Source organism: Bufo bufo, chromosome 4 (assembly GCF_905171765.1).
Source record: "Bufo bufo chromosome 4, aBufBuf1.1, whole genome shotgun sequence".
Lineage (NCBI taxonomy): Eukaryota > Metazoa > Chordata > Amphibia > Anura > Bufonidae > Bufo > Bufo bufo.
In genome coordinates this window covers 56,221,298-56,242,169 of record NC_053392.1, presented here as the reverse complement: position 1 = coordinate 56,242,169, position 20,872 = coordinate 56,221,298, and the positions used below count along the sequence as shown (strand labels likewise).

At 42.3% G+C, this 20,872-nt stretch overlaps 1 protein-coding gene across 1 annotated transcript in view; it reads right to left on the bottom strand.

Annotated features, from left to right (window-relative positions):
• Window positions 1-20,218, bottom strand: part of LOC120997262 (cytochrome P450 2K6-like) — a 94,462-nt gene extending 74,244 nt beyond the window's left edge. The window contains exons 1-2 of the mRNA XM_040427278.1: window positions 20,107-20,218; window positions 7,648-7,847 (exon numbers count right to left, since the gene is read on the bottom strand). Coding sequence (XP_040283212.1) covers window positions 7,648-7,830 — 183 coding nt within the window. The 5' untranslated portion in view covers window positions 7,831-7,847; window positions 20,107-20,218. The remainder of the gene's footprint in view (window positions 1-7,647; window positions 7,848-20,106) is intronic.
• Between the last annotated feature and the right edge of the window lie 654 nt (window positions 20,219-20,872).

Here is a 20,872-nt window from a genome sequence, read left to right as displayed (position 1 = left end):
CAGATGCTACGTTCATCGGTGATTGAGGCATCTGATGTTAAAATAGTGGCCTTTCAGGGGTTAATCAGGGTTAAAAAAAAAAAAAAAAATGAACATACCTTCTCCATTTGTTCATAGAGAGGCTGTTGCAGCCGTCTTGATTGAAGACGTTAGCATAGTTGCTCAGTGGTTAGCACTGGTGCCTTGCAGAGCTGGGATCCGAGGTTCAAATCAGACCAAGGACAACATCTGCATGGAGTTTGTATGTTCTCCCCGTGTTTGTGTGGGCTTCCTCTCACACTCCAAATACATACTGATAGGGAACTTAGGTTGTGAGCCCCATTGGGGACAGCAAGTGATGTTAATGTCTGTAAATCGTTGTGGAATATGTCAGCGCTATATAAGTGCATGAAATAAATAAGATGTCACCCTGCACAAGATTTTGCATGGTTTCTTCAATCAAGATGGCTGAAATGGCCTCTACACGAGCAAATACATGTAATAATTCTGTATTTAAAAAAAAGTTTTGCCGCCATTTCAGGAAAAAGATTAGTTACCATGAAGCACGAGGAAATTTGGCTTCATGGCATATTAAATTTTTCCTGAAGTCAATTTGTTTGGCTTAGATTCTCTTCACATTAATAACTAACAGCAATGCCCCACAGAAGATTTCAAACACATTTCAAACATACCTATGTGTAATTTGTTTATTTATTCCATGTCCAGGGAAAGAGCTTTTATTTTGCTGCAAAAGATGGCTCCCAAGTGCCCAGCTTAAAGTGAAAATAAAAACAGCTTTCACTCCCGACTCGATTTCTAACAGTGATATCTTCCGATATAGTGTATATAATGCTGTGATTCTGGTATTGTTTGAAAGCTTAGAATGCCAACTTGCTTTCCATATTTCTAGCTGCTACTAATCCCAAGACATAAGCAGCTAAAGCGGCCCCCCTCTTTAGTCTGGTTTGCTTTGGGCACTTGGGAGCTGTTTTCCAGCAGAATTAAAGTGCTTTTCCAGGATCTTCTGTGGGGCAGTGTTGTTAGTCATATTGATGAAAATGAGGTGACAGACTTTCTTTAATACTTGGTGAGAAAGCCGTTTTGCCAATTTAAATGCCCTGCCCTGATGATCTTTCTGAATACAAAAACTAACAACCCAGTTGTAGGATTTGAAAAACGTAAATGGTTTCCATCCATGGATATACTACTTTTGATTTTAACACATTCAAGACCAAGACCATTTTTGTTTTTGATTTTCGTTTTTCACTCCTCATGTTCCCAGAGCCATAACTTTTTAATTTTCCATTCACATAGACATATGAGGGCTTATTTTTTCCCCGGAATAGTTGTAAATGTTGATGGCACCATTTAATAGATCATGTCTTGTATTGCTAAAGGGGAAAAAAATTCTTTGTGGGGTCAAATAGAAATAAAAGACAAAACTCACCAAGTTGTTTTGGGTTTTGACATTATGGCGTTGACTGTGCACTAAAAATGACATCCTTATTCTGTGGGTCAATAAAATTATGGTGATACCAAGCTTGTACGGCTTTTATTTTGTTTTACTACTCTTTGTTTTACTAATAAAATAAAAATCATATAAAAAATGAAAAATGTCTTTGCTTTGCCATTGTCAGATAGCCATAACTTTTAAAAATTTCCATCCACGGAGCTGTATGGAAACAAACTATTGTTTTTATTGGCACCATTTTTTTTGGTACGTACGACTTTTTGATCACTTTTTTAAGAGGGACAAGGTAACTGAAACATGGTGAATCGTGTGTTTTTCACATGATAATGCGTGAAGGGGGTTAATCAATATACAATAAATTATTGGTTTTAAAGGCTATGGACACCTTTAAAGTTTTTCCTTATCATTGCATTCTTCAAATTTTGGGATACATATTTTTTCTATTGTTTTTTCCGAAACATTTTCAACGGTTTTCCCTGTACAGGTTTCACTTTCAGTTCATCTGCTCCATTCTGTATCCATCTATACTTATCAAACAGTCCATAAACTCTCATTATAGGTAAATGAAGGTGCTCAGACTCTTTCAACCATTCTTAACCCTTTAGTGACCAACCTTTTTTGGGCCTTAATGACCAAGCAGTGTTTTTCATTTTTTCATCTTTTCATCATCGCATTCTAAGAGCTATAAGTTTTTTATTTTCCCATCGATGTAGCTGTATGAGGGCTTGTATTTTGAAGGACATGTTGTAGTTTTTAACAATGCCATTTTTGACTCTTTACCTTTCTCCAGAGAGGAAGGATCGGGTGATAAGAGCCGCGCAGTTCCTCATGGTACCTCGGCGTGTGTCCATCAGAACTCTCATGAAGATGTTAGGCCACATGTCACCATCTGCGGAAACAGTTTCTTGGGCCCTATGGCACCTACGTCCACTTCAGGAAGAAGTGTTAGCAGTCTGGAATCGCAACCCCAGGGGGTTGGACAAGACGCACTTCCTGTCTACCGAAGTTGGTTCCTCCCTCAGGTGGTGGAGGAACCTATCATATGGGAGGTCCTTGATTCAACCTTGTTGGATCACGTTGACCACAGATGCCTCCCTTCTAGGTTGGGGAGCCCATCTGGAGGAGAATCCAGTACTAGGTACCTGGAGCCAGCAGGAGAGACTTCTCTCATCCAATCTGAGAGAATTGAGAGCAGTTCGTCTCGCTTTCTACCACTTTGCTCCTCTTATCCACGGAAAGGCGGTAAGAGTCGGCTCGGACAATACGACAGTAGTCGCTTACATCAACAGGCAGGGAGGCACAAGACCTCAACCTCTCCTCCAGGAAGTTGGTCTAATACTTGCTTGGGCAGAAACCAGTCTATCCCACCTTTCGGCTGTTCACATTAGAGCAGAAGTACCTAATTGTGGGCTTTGGCATCCAGTGGGCAAATGTAGAGAATTTGGGAGAGCAACTAGGCCTGGATACCGGGATAAGGGGAGCAGGTCACCTCCTAACGCCACCCTCATCCTATCCCTGACTTCCTAACTGTATGAGCCGGCCTCGATGGTAGGGGGGCTCATACTCCGGAACCTGGGTCCTTCTGACCCTAACAATCCCAGAAATAGGAGTCAGGAATAAGAGACGACCGGTTCATCCACGACACGGATGAATCGGAGTCTCACACAGGCCTAGCAACTAGGAAGAAGCAGACAGCAATCAAAAACACATAGCAGAAGGTAAGAGCCCAGTGCAAAATGACAAGCACTGGAACAACAGCACTTACCTGCCACAATGACTAGGTTGAACAACTACTGCTTGCTGACTTGTGGTTCCCCCTCTGAGGAACCTCTAGGACCCCCTCACCGGAGGTACAGACAAACAAGGGGATGTCTAGCAACCATGCCAGGCAATACACCAAACATACCAGACATAGAACACCAAACTAGACATAACAACAAATCCCCAAAACAAACCCACACTAAACATAAGAACAGGTAAGGTAGGAAACAAGGAGGAGAACATAGGGAGACATCGCTAAGTGTCCAAACATGCTAAAACAACACTTAGCCACTGGCAACAAGCATGCACGGTAAAAGTGTCACGGTCCACTACCACCAGACCATGACACAGCTGTGAAACTTCCTCCCTTCAAAGCCCTCCCCAAAACATAACAGGGGGAAAAAAATGCAGAATCGTGTCAGCACGTCCCTAAAACTGCCGCCAGGACCACCAACTAGGCCCCTGGCAGCCAGCCAACAAACAGTCAGGAGAGACGATACTGAACACCGCATCCATCTCTGACACAGTTCCCACTCCAGACTGATGCCAGTAAACATTCCCCAACCAGCACACAGCCAGTACGTCAAAGGAATGCTGCCAGCAACATGACCAGAGATAGGAATCACTGATAACTGGACAAGGGCACACACCAACACAAGCAACGGTTCATAACCACGGCAACCACCTGTTACCAAGAACCACACCATTAAAGGTAACCTCCCTTTTGCCCTCCCTCTGGAGGACAAGCATGAACGCCAGAAATGGATGGCGATACTTGCTGTGCCCTCTTCAAAACAAAAGAAACACCTTGGGAGACATTGTGAAACATACTGTCACGGTGGGGAGTGGGGGAAAACTGGGGAGCAGGTCACCTCCTAACACCACCCTCATCCTATCCCTGACCTCCTAACTATATGAGTCGGCCTCAATGGTAGGGGGGCTCAACTCCGGAACCTGGGTCCTTCTGACCTTAACGATCCCTGAAATAAGAGTCAGGAATAAGAGACCACTGGTTCATCCACGACACTGATGAATCGGAGTCTCACACAGTCCTAGCAACTAAGAAGGACAGACAGCAAGCAAAAACACATAGCAGCAGGTAAGAGCCCAGCCCAATATGACAAGCACTGGAGCAACAGCACTTACCTGCCACAACAACTGGGTTGAACAACTACTGCTTGCTGACTTGTGGTTCCCCCTCTGAGGAACCCTTTGATACCCCCTCACCGGAGGTACAGACAAACAAGGGGATGTCTAGCAACCATGATGGGCAATACACCAAATATACTAGACACAGAACACCAAACTAGACATAACCACAAATCCCCAAAACAAACCCACACCAAACATAACACCAGGTAAGGTAGGAAACAAGGAGGAGAACATAGGGAGACATCGCTAAAGACCTTGATGTTCCACAAGGAGGCCCTCACAGACAGGTGACACATCCAGAGAGGAGCAAAGCTCCTCCTCCTACAAAGGCAGACAAACAACTGACCTCAAGCTCACAACTCACACATAAGAAGAGCCATGAGGTCACACCCAGCTCCACCTTGCACACATTAACCCCATACACACAAACAGCAAATTTAAAGAGGAAGTGTCCAAACACTGACAAATGTAGGGTTATGCACATGGGAAGGAATAATGCAAGTCACCCATACATACTAAGTGGTAAAACACTCGGTAACACTGACATGGAAAAGAATCTAGGAATTTTAATAAACAGCAACCTAAGCGGCAAAAACCAGTGTCAGGCAGCTGTTGCCAAGGCCACTAAGATAATGTGTTGCATCAAAAGGGTCATAGATGCCCGTGATAAGAACATAGTCCTACCACTTTACAAATGGCTAGTGAGACCACACGTGGATACTGTGTACAGTTCTGGGCTCCTGTAAACAAGGCAGACATAGCAGAGCTGGAGAGAGTACAGAGGAGAGCAACTAAAGTAATAACTGGAATGGGGCAACTACAGTACCCTGAAAGATTATCAAAATTAGGGTTATTCACTTTAGAAAAAAGACGACTGAGGGGAGATCTAATTACTATGTATAAATATATCAGGGGTCAGTACAGAGATCTATCCCATCATCTATTTATCCCCAGGACTGTGATTGCGATGAGGGGACATCCTCTGCGTCTGGAGGAAAGAAGGGTTGTACACAAACATAGAAGAGGATTCTTTACGGTAATAGCTGTGAAACTATGGAACTCTCTGCCTGAGGAGGTGGTGATGGTGAGTACAATAAAGGAATTTAAGAGGGGCCTGGATGTATTTCTGGAGCGTAAAAATATTGCAGGCTATAGCTACTAGAGAGGGGTCGTTGATCCAGGGAGTTATTCTGATTGCCTGATTGGAGTCGGGAAGGAATTTTTTATTTCCCTAAAGTGGGGAAAATTGGCTTCTACCTCACAGTTTTTTTTTTTGCCTTCCTCTGGATCAACTTGCAGGATGATAGGCCGAACTGGATGGACAAATGTCCTTTTTTGGCCTTATGTACAGTCCTGATCAAAAGTTTAAGACCAGTTGACAAATGGCAAAAAATCATATTTTACATTGTTGGATCTTAACAAGGTTCCAAGTAGAGCTTCAACATGCAACAAGAAGAAATGAGAGTGAGACAAATCATTTTTTGAGCATTCAATTAATTGAAAATAACGATTAAACTGAAACAGGCTGTTTTTCAGCTGATCCAAATTTTAGGACCACATGCCTTTAAAAGGCCAAATCTGTGCAAAGATGTGGATTCATTTTCATATTCTGTCAGATAGTCATACATTGTGATGGCAAAGGCAAAAAAACTCCCTTTTTGAACGTGGTCGGGTTGTTGAACTGCATAAGCAGGGTCTCTCCCAGCGGGCCATCGCTGCTGAGGTGGGATGCAGTAAGACAGTCATTTGGAATTTCTTAAATGATCCTAAAGGGTTATGGAACAAAAAAAAAAAAAAGTGGAAGACCCAAAAGAATTTCATCAGCACTGAGCCGGAGGATCCAATTGGCTGTCCATCAAGACACTGGACGATCCTCGACCCAAATTAAGGCCCTTACTGGTGCTGACTGCAGCCCCATAACCATCAGATGGCATCTGAGACTGAAGGGCTTCAAAAACAAAAAACGTCTTCAAAGACCTCGTCTCCTTGAACGCCACAGAACTAATCGTTTGGACTTTGCAAGAGAGCACCAAACATGGGACATTCAAAGGTGGAAGAAAGTTTTATTCTCTGATGAGAAAAAATTTAACCTTGATGGTCCTGTTGGTTTCCAACATTACTGGCATGACAAGCAGATCCCACCTGAGATGTTTTCTACGCGGCTCAGTGGAGGGGGCGCATAATGGTCTGGAGTGCTTTTTCCTTCAGTGGAACAATGGAGCTTCAGGAAGTGCAGGGGCGTCAAACGGCCGCTGGATATCTCCAGATGTTGCAGAGAGCATTCCTCATGACTGAGGGCCCTCGTCTGTGTGGTAACGACTGGGTTTTTCAACAGGACAATGCTACAGTACACAATGCCCGCAGGACAATGGACTTCATCCAGGAGAATAACATCATTCTTTTGGCCCATCCTGCGTGTTCCCCTGATCTAAATCCAATTGATAACCTTTGGGGATGGATGGCAAGGGAAGTTTACAAAAATGGACAACAGTTCCAGACAGTAGATGGCCTTTGTGTGGCCGTCTTCACCGATTGGAGAAATGTTCCCACTAACCTCATGGAAACGCTTGCATCAAGCATGCCAAAACAAATTTTGGAAGTGATAAACAATAACGGCGGAGCTACTCATTACTAAGATTATGTTTTAGAGTTGGATTTCTGTTTTGGGGGGGTTTAGTTTTTTTTTTGAGGTGTGGTCCTAAACTGTTGATCAGCTGAAAAACAGCCTGTTTCAGTTTATTCGTTGTTTTCATTAAATTGAATTCTCAAAAAATGTTTTGTCTCACTCCCATTTCTTCTTGTTGCATGTTGAAGCTCTACTTGGAACCTTGTTAAGACCCAGCCATGCTAAATATGATTTTTTGCCATTTTTCAAGTGGTCTTAAACTTTGATCAGGACTGTACTATGTTACTATGTTACTATGTTAAAACAACACATAGCCACCGGGAACAAGCACGCACGGCAAAAGTGTCACCAGACCATGACACAGCCGTGACAATAGAGTTGTCAGTCACAGATTAGGACCACCCATTTGACTCCTAACCCAGGAATAAAATAAATAAAATACTAGTTATATTCAGTCTTTTCCCACAAAACTATATATCCATCTGCTCAGCTCCTTTTATTATATAACAGGCTGACTACAGATCAGACACCATGGTCAACATAATAGGTTCCTTTTAAATACTGACTCTGCATACTGTATGCAGTTTATTATATTCTCATGTCTTCCAAGGGACGGAACCAGAACCTGGATAAAATAATCACACAGGCTGAATTTTACCTGATGAAGTGTCTGATACGGTTTCTTCAGGTCTAGAATGTGAAGGTTTCCAATGATTGGTAACGGTCTGGGTCCAGGGGGCAGATTATAGCGATCATTTTTTTTCCATCCAAAGAAAAGTAGGGCAAGAAAAAGGCATAAAATGATGGACAGAACCAGTGTGTTTGGATCAGAGATGGTCATGGTGCCAGGAAAGGTTTCTGTGGAAAGACAAATTGAATCATGACTATACAGGTAACAGCAATTGATATATACAGGACTGCTTTTGAGCAAAGCATCCGAAGTGGAATTCATTCCGACTTTTTTTTTAGGAAAAACTTGATTCTCTACAACTCTACAGCTCTAGTGACCTCCCAATTTCTTGATCATCTTTGAGATGCTTGTACATTTGATTAGAGTTAACTGTGGTAAATTCAGTTGATTGGACATGATTTGAAAAGACACAGCCCTGTATATATAAGATCTCATAGCTGACAATGAATCAGAGCAAACACCAAACCATGTGGAGAAAAGAACTGACCGTAGAGGTCAGAGACAAGATTGTGTGGAGACACAGATCTGGATAAGGGTACAAAAAACTTCTGCTGTTGTAGCATACGTGCCACTGCATCCTGTGACCAAGCATGAATCTGCCGGGGGCCAAACTACCTACAAGCTCTTACTCTGCACAGACTTACTCTTTGGCAAAGTGAGAGTAGATCTCCCTACAAACGCACAGACCACACACCCAAAACCCCAACGACTTTGCCGTAAATTGGAAACACTACAAAAACCACTTATATAAATTCTACTCATGTTCATCATATGGATTCTTTAGAGCAGGCATCAGCAACCTCCGGCACTCCAGCTGTTAAGAAACTACAACTCCCAGAATGCTTCATTCACTTCTGTGGGAGTTAGTAGAGCAGCTGAGCATGTTTGCATGCTGGGGGTTGTAGTTTCACAGCAGCTGGAGTGCCGAAGGTTGCTGAACCCTGCTTTAGAGCGACAAGGTGGGCTTATAAAGTGAATATTTTATACACAAAAAATTGTACAGTGAGTACATAAAACTGATATAAAATGAGACAAAGTAAAAATAATGTACACAACAGCAATAATAAAATAAGAAAAATGCAGTGAAATACTAGAACTTACTGCACCCTGGTGGAAAGGGAGAAATGGACACACAATCAGCTCAGCTGTAACTCACACACCATGTAACAATGAGTTATGTCCATGCAACACTTATATAGAATTTCCGGTTTCCAATTTCCAGTTGGCACGGTCATTGACTATACAAAATACAGTTCTCTGTTGGGTGGCATTAATGAGGAGAGTGAAGAACATTGATTATTCAAATCTACTTGAAATGTTTCAAATCTCCCACAGAAAATAATTCTCTTCCTTCAATATTTGGTTTAGCAGAGGATAACAGATTTGTATTTATCTCAGTATCTATGTATATATCTGTCTATCTTTGTAATATCTATTTATCAATCTATCTATCTACCTCATATCTATCTATCTATCTATCTATCTATCTATCTATCTATCTATCTATCTATCTATCTATCTATCTAATATCTATTATCTCTCTATCTTTTTATTGATTTAACTTGCTATTGCAGAAGTATATACATTGAAATGTAATATCTTCAAGTCTATTGTATCTTACCTTTAATCCTGCAGTGTTCACAGTAAATCTTTCTTTTTGGAAATGTTTAGCTTCTTCTAATTCTAATTCCCGCTGCCAAAACAAAAACTCATATCATATATCTATCTGTAAGCGAGCTAGCTACTCAGCCCGTAATGGCTGCACAGGTGTGGGTACAGCACAAGTAGAGACAGGATCACAAGATGATGGCTGGGCACAGTGGGCAGGTCTTACTGCTATAATATTTATGGAATAGAATATGATGGTATATGATGTGACTGTTGAAATTGTATGACAAATCATTATCTGTCTGATTGGTCATGCAGTTGTTACTATTAGAGATGAGCGAATTTTTTAAAAATTTGATTCGTCCAGGTTCGCCAAATTTTTCGAAAGAATTTGGTTTGATCTGAATTTATTTGTGGCAAATCGCATTAAAAAACAGCTATTTCCTTGCTTCAGAGAGCCTTTATAGTGTTGTAGAACACTGTGCCTTGGCAGTAACACGCATAGGGAGTCTGCTGTGGTAGTGAAACAATACTGTGAGTCGGTATGACATGCAGACAACAGGCATCGCTCTTAGAATCACTGCACACTTCGGTTTGGTCACGGGGCCAAAACCTACCAAATAACTCAAGTATGAACTCAGCCTTACAGGTCGATGTTAGTGCCAAGAAGAAGTGCACTCCTTTTACACCGTCGTCATGTGATTCCACATAGATGTCTACAGAACCAGTTCTATTAGACGCTTATACAAGTAGAGCCCAGAGTGGAGAGGATGTCAGCAGTAAGTTTGTGTTGACGTCACTGATTATTTTGCCCTTCCTCTGATCCGTCAGAAAAATAACCCCCAAAAAACGGATCTTGTCTGTTGAGCATCCGCCTTCACTCGGGCAGAATTTGTTCAGTAATCCATCAGTATTGCTAATGTAAAAGAAAAACAGGTGTGGATCCAAAACAGAGATGACAAGTGAATGGAATATTTGCATGTCTAATGTGTTTTGTACCCACTCCTCCATTCGCTACCAAATCATAAGCCAATTCTGATGGGACCATGCAGGCTTTACAGCTGCTACACAGACAGGATCCGTTGTGCGTCTCATTTTTCCTTCCTTCATACAGATCAGAAGATGGGTCAAATAAATGATGATGCCAGCCAGGCCGAAAGACAAAATAGTGGCCAAGTAATGAAGTGGGGAGGGTGGGAACAGCAGGAGAAGTCCACAGAGTAGCCCTATGACATAGTGGTGAGGTGGATGCAGCATGAGGAGACCACAGAATGGCCCAATGACAGGGTCTGGAGGTAGCGGCAGCATCAGGAGGAGGCCACAGAGTGGCACAATAACAGTGTGGAGGTGGCGACAGCATCAGTAGGCCACAGAGTGGCAAGGTGACATAGTGTAGAGGTGGCAGCAGCATCAGGAGTAGTGATGGACGAACATCTGCCGGGACGGTTTTGCGAACGTGATCGCGTGAACGCAATCAAATGTTCGCGAACCGCAAGTTCGGGGTGGGTCCTATTCATTTTAATGGCAGGTGAACCTGAAAAACCTTCAGCTCATATTTGCAGCCAAGAAATAATTACTAGAAGTGCACAAATAGTCCCATAACATGGACAGTGACATACCAGATGTATTATTCGAATTTGCGATCTCCATTCATTATTTTTTTCAATGCGAAATATCGGCAATATAATTTTCGCGCACGCGCATGCGCAAATGCACTATACAGTACCCAAATGCACTATAAAGAAAGTATATTGGTATATAACACCCCGCTTCAATCAGTTTGTTTGGGGTGCGACTGGTATATCACACCAGTAGAAATAATTTGTTCCAATAACGCTTGTCCCTCTATATACCTGCGGTATCGCAGCAGAACCGCACACAACTGCCGCACAATACAAATGCACTATAATATAATTTCTAACATAGAAAGTATATTATAACATTGTACACGGAAGGCAATCCATTAGAATATACATAAAGATAAAACGTAACCTTTAATAACGTTACTATGAGGGTCCATTCACACATCCGTAAGTGTCTTGCGGATCCGCAAAACACGGACACTGGCAATGTGCATTCCTCAATTTGCGGACCGCACATCGCCGGCACCATAACAGAAAATGCCTAATCTTGTCTGCAATTGCGGACAAGAATAGGACATGTTCTATTTTTTTGTGGAAATGGAAGCACGGACGCGGAATTGCGCATTCGCAAATGCGGATGCAGATCCGCAAATGCGGTTGGGGACGGCACATTCCGGCCCCATTGAAAATGAATGGGGCTGCACCCGTTCCGCAAAATTGCGGAACGGATGCGGACCCATTTTGCGGATGTGTGAATGAAAATAAATTTAATTATTAAAGTTAAGCAAAAATCAAAGATGTGGTAGGCAATAACAAGTGCTCGGCGGTACTAAATCAGGTGCTCTGCGGCACCAAATCAGAAACCATATGTCCTACCACAATCCGGACGGGGTTCCAGTGCACATCCATGAATCCCGGAGAGAAAGCAAAAAACATCTATCCCTGGGCTAGATGATGATGTGGTATTGAAGGACAGGGTGAGCAAAGAACTGTCCCTGATATTGCCCTTCAGGGGGGTGCTATTCTGGCCCTGATAGCCTAACCACAGACCACCCGCCCTGATAAGAGCGACCCCGTCTGGAACCTTACCCTATATAAAAATGGCCCTAGTAAGCCCCTAGCCCCTAGGTCCCTGACTTCCAGGTGATCACTATAAAGATCTATGTGTTTTTGACTCATTATAAAAGTATATTATAAGTATATCGCACCCCTCTGTGTATCACACCTATCGATAGCACACCTATACCAGTCCTTAAAATTACTTTTGTGGCCCTATTAGCTAGCGTTTGGTGTCCCTAACAGTCTGTCCCTACTCCACACAGCAACCTCTCCCTACACTGGCAAAACACTGAGTGTAAAATGGCGGCCAGATCAGGTTTATTTATAAGGTAGGGGGTATGTCCATGTGCTGAGACGTCTCAATTGGCTGTGCTGTACCACCTGATGGATGTGTCATGGGTCAAAGTTCTTTACAATGCAAAAGAATATGGTGGGCGCGAATATCTCCATATGTTCGCATGTTCAGCGAATCGCGAACACGCAGAGTTCGCTGTGAAATGACCGCCGGGCAAGGTGACATAGCGTGGAGGTGGCAAGGTGACATAGGGTGGAGGTGGCAGCAGCATCAGGAGACCACAGAGTGGCAAGGTGACATAGAGTGGAGGTGGCAGCTGCATCAGGGGACCACAGAGTGGCAGGGTGACATAGTGTGGAGGTGGCAGCAACATCAGGAGACCACAAAGTGACCCGGTGACAGAGTGGGCATGTTGGTGGCCATATCAGTACCAGCTGAAGATGATAGGTGAAAGAAGGAGCACTTGGCATCAGATGTGTGGCATCAGGCAGGTGGCAGCATCAGAATAGTAGCTAAGGCAGGTAGCCAGAAGAAACCGGTCTCTTTTGTCAAAGTGTTGGTGTGGCACCATGGATGATCTAGTCTGATGCATCAGGCATTGGTGGGTGAAAATCCCAGCTGATCCACGCCTGATTTATCTTGACAAAGGTTAGTCTCTCCACATTTTGGTTGGACAGGTAAGTTCTTCTTGGGGAAAGTATGGCCCCTGCCGCACTAAACACCCGCTCTGATGCCACACTACTGGTCAGCCAGGACAGCTTTTCTAGGCCAAACTCGGCCAGTTGCGGCCACAAATCCAGTTTGGCTGCCCAGAACTCCAGCAGATCTTCAATGTGGGGTGGCAGGGTGCTGTCCAAGTATGCCAACACCTGCTGGTTCAGGACCTACTCCAGGTCTAGCTGCTGCTGGTGAGTAGTTTCTTCACTAGGCAGGTGAAGAAAGCTGCTCATCCAGGACCCTATACACTCAAGTTGCTACTGATGGAGCTGGAACTGCTCCTTCCCCCCCACCCTACCACACTAGCCATGGCAAAGGAATGTAAGTGCAGAGGCCCCCCCCCCGGTCAGACCTGCGAGAGGATGGACGATGGTGCAGATAGGCAGCGGCCAACTGACTACATAGGATGTTTCTATAGTAGTTCAGTTTGTCCTCCCTCTCAGCGGGTGTAAAAAAGAACTGATTTTGGACCGGTAGCAAGTGTCCAACAAGGTTGAGAGCCATAAGTCATCCCTCTGCCGAATGCTAATAATTCGGCTGTCACTATGCAAGCAAGTGAGCATGCATCGGGCCATTTGTGCAAGTGACTCGGTGGGACTCCCTGCCTCCATCTCCATTGCATACTGCCACGGTGTGTCTGGGTCCTCTGCCTCGTCTTCCTCATCACCCTGTAGCTTCTCTGGCTGCTCCTGCTCCTCCACTCCTGTCACCTTTGTAGAAAAAAACACCCATTTCGCTACACATTGCTTGTGCTCCAATGTCCTCCTCCTCCTCCAGTTCAGCCCCCCAGGATTCGATTTCTTGATGAAGGACACAGAGCTGTTTCTTCCCTGTGTGACTCCGTTCACGCAGGCAAGCGAGGTGTAGAACAGCATGACACTGCCGTGCCCTGCACATGTGGTATGCTGGAGGAGCATTGTGTATTGTCCCTGCAGTGGAGGCTGAGGACACGGTAGAAGATGAGGAGGTAGAGGCGGACATTGTCGCAGGACCAATGGCGTGAGAACGTAGAGGCAGAAGCGGCGTCACCTGGCCAAGTTGCTGGTGTGGCTGGGCAGGAACCACATTTACCCTGTGGGCCGCAAAGGACATATATTGTCCTTGACCATAGTTACAGCCACCGACCAATTTTCCCCAAAAAGGCTGTTTCACAAAAAAAATTCACCACTGAATGGCTAATCGACGGAATTCGGTTCATACAGAATAAAGTCAACAATTACCCATCAATTTTCCTATATTCTTTTTCCTGTTAGTACACCCCAAAAAAATGAATATAACAATCACAATTCACCACAGAACGGCTAATAGGATGTGAGTATCTATGCTATTAATACACACTGTAAATGGCTGTAGTAAAATGGAACTTCACTGCTTAATGACAAATATATATATTTTTTGCCACTAATAAAGACACATAACTGCACCGCTTAACGACAAATAATATATATTTATTTTGCCACTATTACACGACAAAAAGGGCTTTAGAACATATAACTGCACCGTTGAACGGAAAATATATTTTACTTTTGCCACTAATACACGCAAAAAAGGGCTTTACTTTTCTCACTTTACCATACAACGGCAAATACTTTTTGTTTGTGCCACTAATACACGCAAAAAAGGACTAGAATATATAAATGCATTGCTCAACTGCAAATATGTTATACTTTTGCCACAAATACACACCAAAAAGGGCTTTAGAACACATAACTGCACCACTGAATGGCAAATATATTTTACTTTTGTCACTAATACCCACCAAAAAAGGCTTTAGAACATATAACTGCACCGCTTAACTGCAAATATATTTTACTTTTGCCACTAATGTGCCACTAATGCACGACAAAAAGGGCTTTAGAACATATAACTGCATCGCTGAAGAGCAAATATATTTTTTCTTTTACCACTAATACATGCCAAAAGGGGCTGTAATTTTCGCACTTCACCATACAACGGCTAATAAGCCCTTTTTTCCCACTAATACAAGCCAAAAAATGCTTTAGAACATACAGTCCTGATCAAAAGTTTAAGACCACTTGAAAAATGGCAAAAAATCATATTTTACATTGTTGGATCTTAACAAGGTTCCAAGTAGAGCTTCAACATGCAACAAGAAGAAATGAGAGTGAGACAAAACTTTTTTTGAGCATTCAATTAATTAAAAATAACGATTAAACTGAAACAGGCTGTTTTTCAGTTGATCCAAATTTTAGGACCACATGCCTTTAAAACGCCAAATCTGTGCAAAGATGTGGATTCATTGTCATTCTGTCAGGTAATCACACGTTGTGATGGCAAAGGCAAAAAAACTCTCCCTTTTTGAACGTGGTGAGGGTGTTGAACTGCATAAGCAGGGTCTCTCACAGCGCTCCATCGCTGCTGAGGTGGAATTTCTTAAATGATCCTGAGGGTTATGGAACAAAAAAGTCAAGTGGAAGACCCCAAAAAATTTCATCAGCTCTGAGCCGGAGGATCCAATTGGCTGTCCGTCAAGACACTGGATGATCCTCGACCCAAATTAAGGCCCTTACTGGTGCTGACTGCAGCCCCATAACCATCAGACGGCATCTGAGACTGAAGGGCTTCAAAAACAAAAAACTTCTTCAAAGAACTCGTCTCCTTGAACGCCACAGAACTAATCGTTTGGACTTTGCAAGAGAGCACCAAACATGGGACATTCAAAGGTGAAAGAAAGTTTTATTCTCTGATGAGAAAAAATTTAACCTTGATGGTCCTGATGGTTTCCAACATTACTGGCATGACAAGCAGATCCCACCTGAGATGTTTTCTACGCGCCACAGTGGAGGGGGCGCCATATAGGTCTGGGGTGCTTTTTCCTTCAGTGGAACAATGGAGCTTCAGGAAGTGCAGGGGCGCCAAACGGCCACTGGCTATGTCCAGATGTTGCAGAGAGCATTCCTCATGACTGAGGGCCTTCGTCTGTGTGGTAACGACTTCAATTCGCTCATCTCTTTTTACTATATCTATTGCAATTTAGCAGGGCGCTCTGTGATCTGGTTATTGTCAGGGGACCCATCTAGTTTTTTTTGTTTAGTTCTTTAAAAGATTGAAAAACTATTTCAAATTTCCTATTATAAATTCTGAGATACTAATGGAGATTCTCTAATCAGGACAATTATCTAGTAACCAGATCGGAGAGTAGATGCAAAAGGAACCTATCGCTCTGGAGGACCCCATATTAATTTCAGTTGTAATAATTTTTTTCCCCTATAGTTGCGCTGTAGAGAAATTTATTCCCAACAGTAGGACGCTCTGTGAACAGTCAGGGCCTGATTCTACCAAAAATGTGTCATCCAAGTGAACAAAGCTTTACAAAAAAAAAATTGGTACCATACAATGTGCACTTATAGCATTGTTTCACCGTCCATCTACTTTAGCTCTGCCAACCATCCAATCAGATAAATAAGCACAAAGGGGGCACGTCCATGTGAAGTACAAGATATAGTTGCAGGCATACCTATACAGGCATACATATGCCTGAGGAGCAAAGAAGTCCTCTTCCACATAGAACCTGTAATACATGTCATTGTTTAATAAATTCTGATTTTAGATCATATCCCCGGTAGGGATTCATCCACCTTTTTGTATTGCTGCCACAGTGAAGAAATGTTTCATAATTAATTCAGAAGCTCCAAGGGTAATACGTGTATGTACTTCTCATTTCCCAAAAAGTGAATAATTACAATTGCTTAATGCGTAGAGCATGTTTTAAGTGTTTTACCATGCTCCCAAGACAAACAAAAATATAGAGAGAGTGATCCAAGCGACTCAAATGAGTTTCTTCACGGAGGAACAAAAATACCAAACTTCAAAAAAGCTAGGTTTAGCCAACTAAGAGAGGCCATTGGCCTAACTAACTGGAACAAAGTCCTCAAAAATAAAAATAAAGATATTTTTAAGGGCACCCTAAAGTCTTATTGTAAGAAGTACATATCTTATGGGAATAAAAGGGTAACAAGAAATAACCAATGTGGATAAATAAAATTGTAAAGAAAGAAATACATGACAAAAATAAAGCATTTGCATCACTAAAACAGGAGGGTAGCGAAGGAAGCATTGAAAAACTATAAGGAAAAAAAAATGAATATGTAAAAGACAAATAAAAGCAGCCAAAGTAGAGAACGAGAGATTAATTGCCAAAGGGAGTAAAACTATCCCTAAAATGTTCTTCAATTATATAAATGGTAAAAAGTATAAATCTGAAGGTTCGGCCCTTTACAGAGTAATGAGGGGGGAGTTGCAGAGAGCGATGAGGAGAAAGCAAAGCTACTAAATACTTTTATCTCCACTTTATTCACCAAGGAAAATAAACTGTCAGATAAAATGCAGAATGTAAAAGTAAATTCCCCATTAAAAGTGCCCTGTCTGACCAAGGAAGAATTACATCAGCATCTTAAAAATATTAAATTAGACAAATCTCCGGAACCAGATGGCATACACCCCCGTATCATAAGAGAATTGGGTAATGTCATAGCCAGAGCTGTTCACTGTCTGTGAGATAGAGCTCAAATAAAATAAAATAACAAAACAAATCTAAGTAATTGGCTATCTGCCTCTATACATGTGAAAAGCAAATGAACCACACACTATTCTCCAACTTCTCAACACACCTACTTCACATCAGGTGTGAGTTGGTGATAGCAGTGTCTGTGGTTAAAACTAATGTGATGGTAGGGATGTTTGGCACGCTTGTATAGCGTGTTACAATATGATCCACTCGGCTGACCTGGTGCTCATTAAGATCGCTACCAGTATAAATTTGCCAGACACAGTGTATCAGGCACACCCATAAGGTGTCTGAGCAGTTGTGATCCACTGAGCACATCTAGATCAGCAGTAGTAAGGAATTTAGTTGAACACGCTGTTACCCTATATTTAATTCCTGTCTAAATCACCCTCACTTAGGTATGGCTACATATCTAACTGGCTACATAACCAGCGTCTTCCTCAACGCGTTTCCCTGCTAGGTATTCCCAGCTGTTCATCAGGAGTAAAGGCGCCTATGGTAGAGCCAATTTGAACAAGAGAATAACAATTAAGCATCAGTAGCTGCACGCCACTGATGTTGTGCGTGCAGCAATAAGTAGCCCCCGGCACTATGACGGCCATAACGCGGCCGCCACAGTGGGCTGCTTAAGAGCAGGTAGCCCCTCCCCCTCAAGGTGGAGCCCGCAGAGAACATCCAATTGGGCTAGGAGGCGTGTATCACCACTCCTCCTTCATCTGCGGACAAACATGTACAGTGCCGGAGGGTGAGCATAATGTAGTGAATGTATACAGTGACTATATCGCGGCCGTGCATCGTGCTATGGAGGCAAAGCAGATAACTATGCTGGGCAAACCAACGATCCAAATGTAAATTTACCTCATAACTGTCATGAAAAAAACTTTACATAAACAGATAAGATGGTGGTACACCTTTCGAAATACAGAACGGATTTTGTTACAGATGGTGCAATTGTCACAATTAATAAAACTGCAATAAAAAAGATGAACCCCAAAAGGGAGAGTATATTATTGGCACACTGGTACCACTTAGATATCCAACTGTGCATGATATGTACTATCTGTGCAGTGAGGTGCGGCGATTTCTCAGATATAAAATCTGATAAGCGTTCATGCGCATATGTAGTATCCACGGCCATCAAAGATTATAGGTACAGTGGACATGGGTATTAGCTAAATCAGAGATATGAACAGGACCAGGATACATCCTCACAACCCGTACAGGGGTCCTCTATTCATATGAAGCAGGTGTAGGATATATAGTCGTTTAGTCCATAAAGCTTAACAGTGTGGAGTCTGAATGTCCACTCAGCTTCTTTACGTAGGAAGAGGTTATCAATGTCGCCTCCTCTAGGTGATGGTTTAATGTGTTCAATCCCCTGAAAACTTATGCAGTTACATCTGCCCGCATGATGTTTCAATACATGTTGCGCTATGGGTGTATCATCCTGTTTGGCAATATTGGATAGATGCTCCCCTATCCGTCTCCTGAACTCCCTTTTAGTTTTGCCCACATATTGCTTCTGGCATATACATGTGGCCACATATACTACAGCAACAGTTTTGCAGTTGATGAATGATCTGATATTATAACTGCGTCTTGTTACCGATCTAGTGACAGTGTTGCCTTTTATGATTGCTTGACAAGCAACACAGCCCCCACATTTAAAGGTGCCACATGGTTTGTTTGGAGGTGGTGGCAGCATCACACTGTTGGAATATTTTCATCGTTAAGGTCTCTAAAACTTGTCAACTTTGAGGAAAAGGTGGAGGGCAGTGAATATAGGACAATTTTGAGGAAATCCATTTCAGTCTTCCAGAGTTATGACACTGGTTCAGTGGTTCACCTTCCAGCAGGACAATGACCTTAAACATACTGCTAAAGCTACACTGGAGAGGTGTAAGTGGAAACATGTAAATGTCTTGGAATAACCTACTCAAAGCCCAGACAAAAAAAAGGAGAATCTGTGACATGACCTGAAGACGGCTGGGCACTTAGACCACTACAAGTTGGAGCAGTTTTGCATGGAAGAACGGGTAAAAATCCCATTGTCTAGATGAACTAAACTAATGGAGACATACTGTACCCCAAGAGACTAGAATCTGTAATTGATGGAAGGGTGGCTCCACGGCTCAACAAGTATTGGCTTTCATGGGGTGAATACTTATACACCTTCAATGTACCTAATTTGTCATAATTACTTTTTGTATCACAGTAACAAATATGTAGCACCTTCAAAGGTAGACATGTTGTATAAATCAATGGTACAACCCCTCCCCCCTCCCCAAAGAAAACAAAAACAATTTTTAATTCAGGCTATAATGCAACACAACAGGGAACATACCAAGGGGGTAAATAATATTGCAAGGCTCTGTAGCTATCTATCTATCTATCTATCATTCATATTTATGAAATTGCTGTACAATATCTGACCTTCACATGTAACACTTTGCTTGAGAAAAGCCTTAGTGTGTGAGCAACTATTCACACAGGTATAAAATAATCACTAATATATGCTACACGGGAGGCTGCAGAGTTCTTGAGCTATTTATAAAGGGATCCACAATCAAGATTTATTTCCAGGACCATCCTTATATTGTCCTCTCACTGGACATTGGAGATCGTTTGTATCTTACCTTAAATCTTGCAGTAGTAACAGTAAGGGTTTCTTCTTAGTCCTCGATAATGTTTAGATTCTTAAGGTACTCTAGGCTGGGTGCAGCTCTTCTGCTTCATTTAGCAATGCTGATTCACATTGTATAACACTGAAAACGTAACTAGAGACCTTTAATCCTGCCACATACTCAGCCCATAAACACTGCAAAGGTGAGGGTTCAGCCAACGTCCAAACAGGATCAGTACATGATCGGTGGTCAGATATTACTGACACGTAATCATTGGAATCTGTCAAAATCATGGTATTTGCTGTTTTGCAGTGTGAAGTTTGTATTTTTTTATTTTTAATCATATAGTAAATCATTTTTTAAACGGGTTTTACATTGGACAAAAGGTGGCAAATGGAGTCTACAATATCAGTTTCTGTAAAAATGTGGAAATCTTGATTATGGAAATAAGATTTGATAGAGGGCAATCTTGTGTAAGAACTAAACTGGAGATTAGCTACAAAGAGGGTTTCTTGCTCTGGAAGACCCCATGTTAATTTAAATTTTAATGCTTTATTTCCCCTGTAGGTGCGCTGTAGAGAAATTTTTATATGGTGTGTTCAATAAAAACATGGTAACATTTAGTTCTTTGTGTGTTATTAGTTTAAGCAGACTGTGATTGTCTATTGTTGTGACTTAGATGAAGATCAGATCACATTTTATGACCAATTTGTGCAGAAAACCATATCATTCTAAAGGGTTCACATTCTTTTGCTTGCAACTGTACATGGTCTTCTGC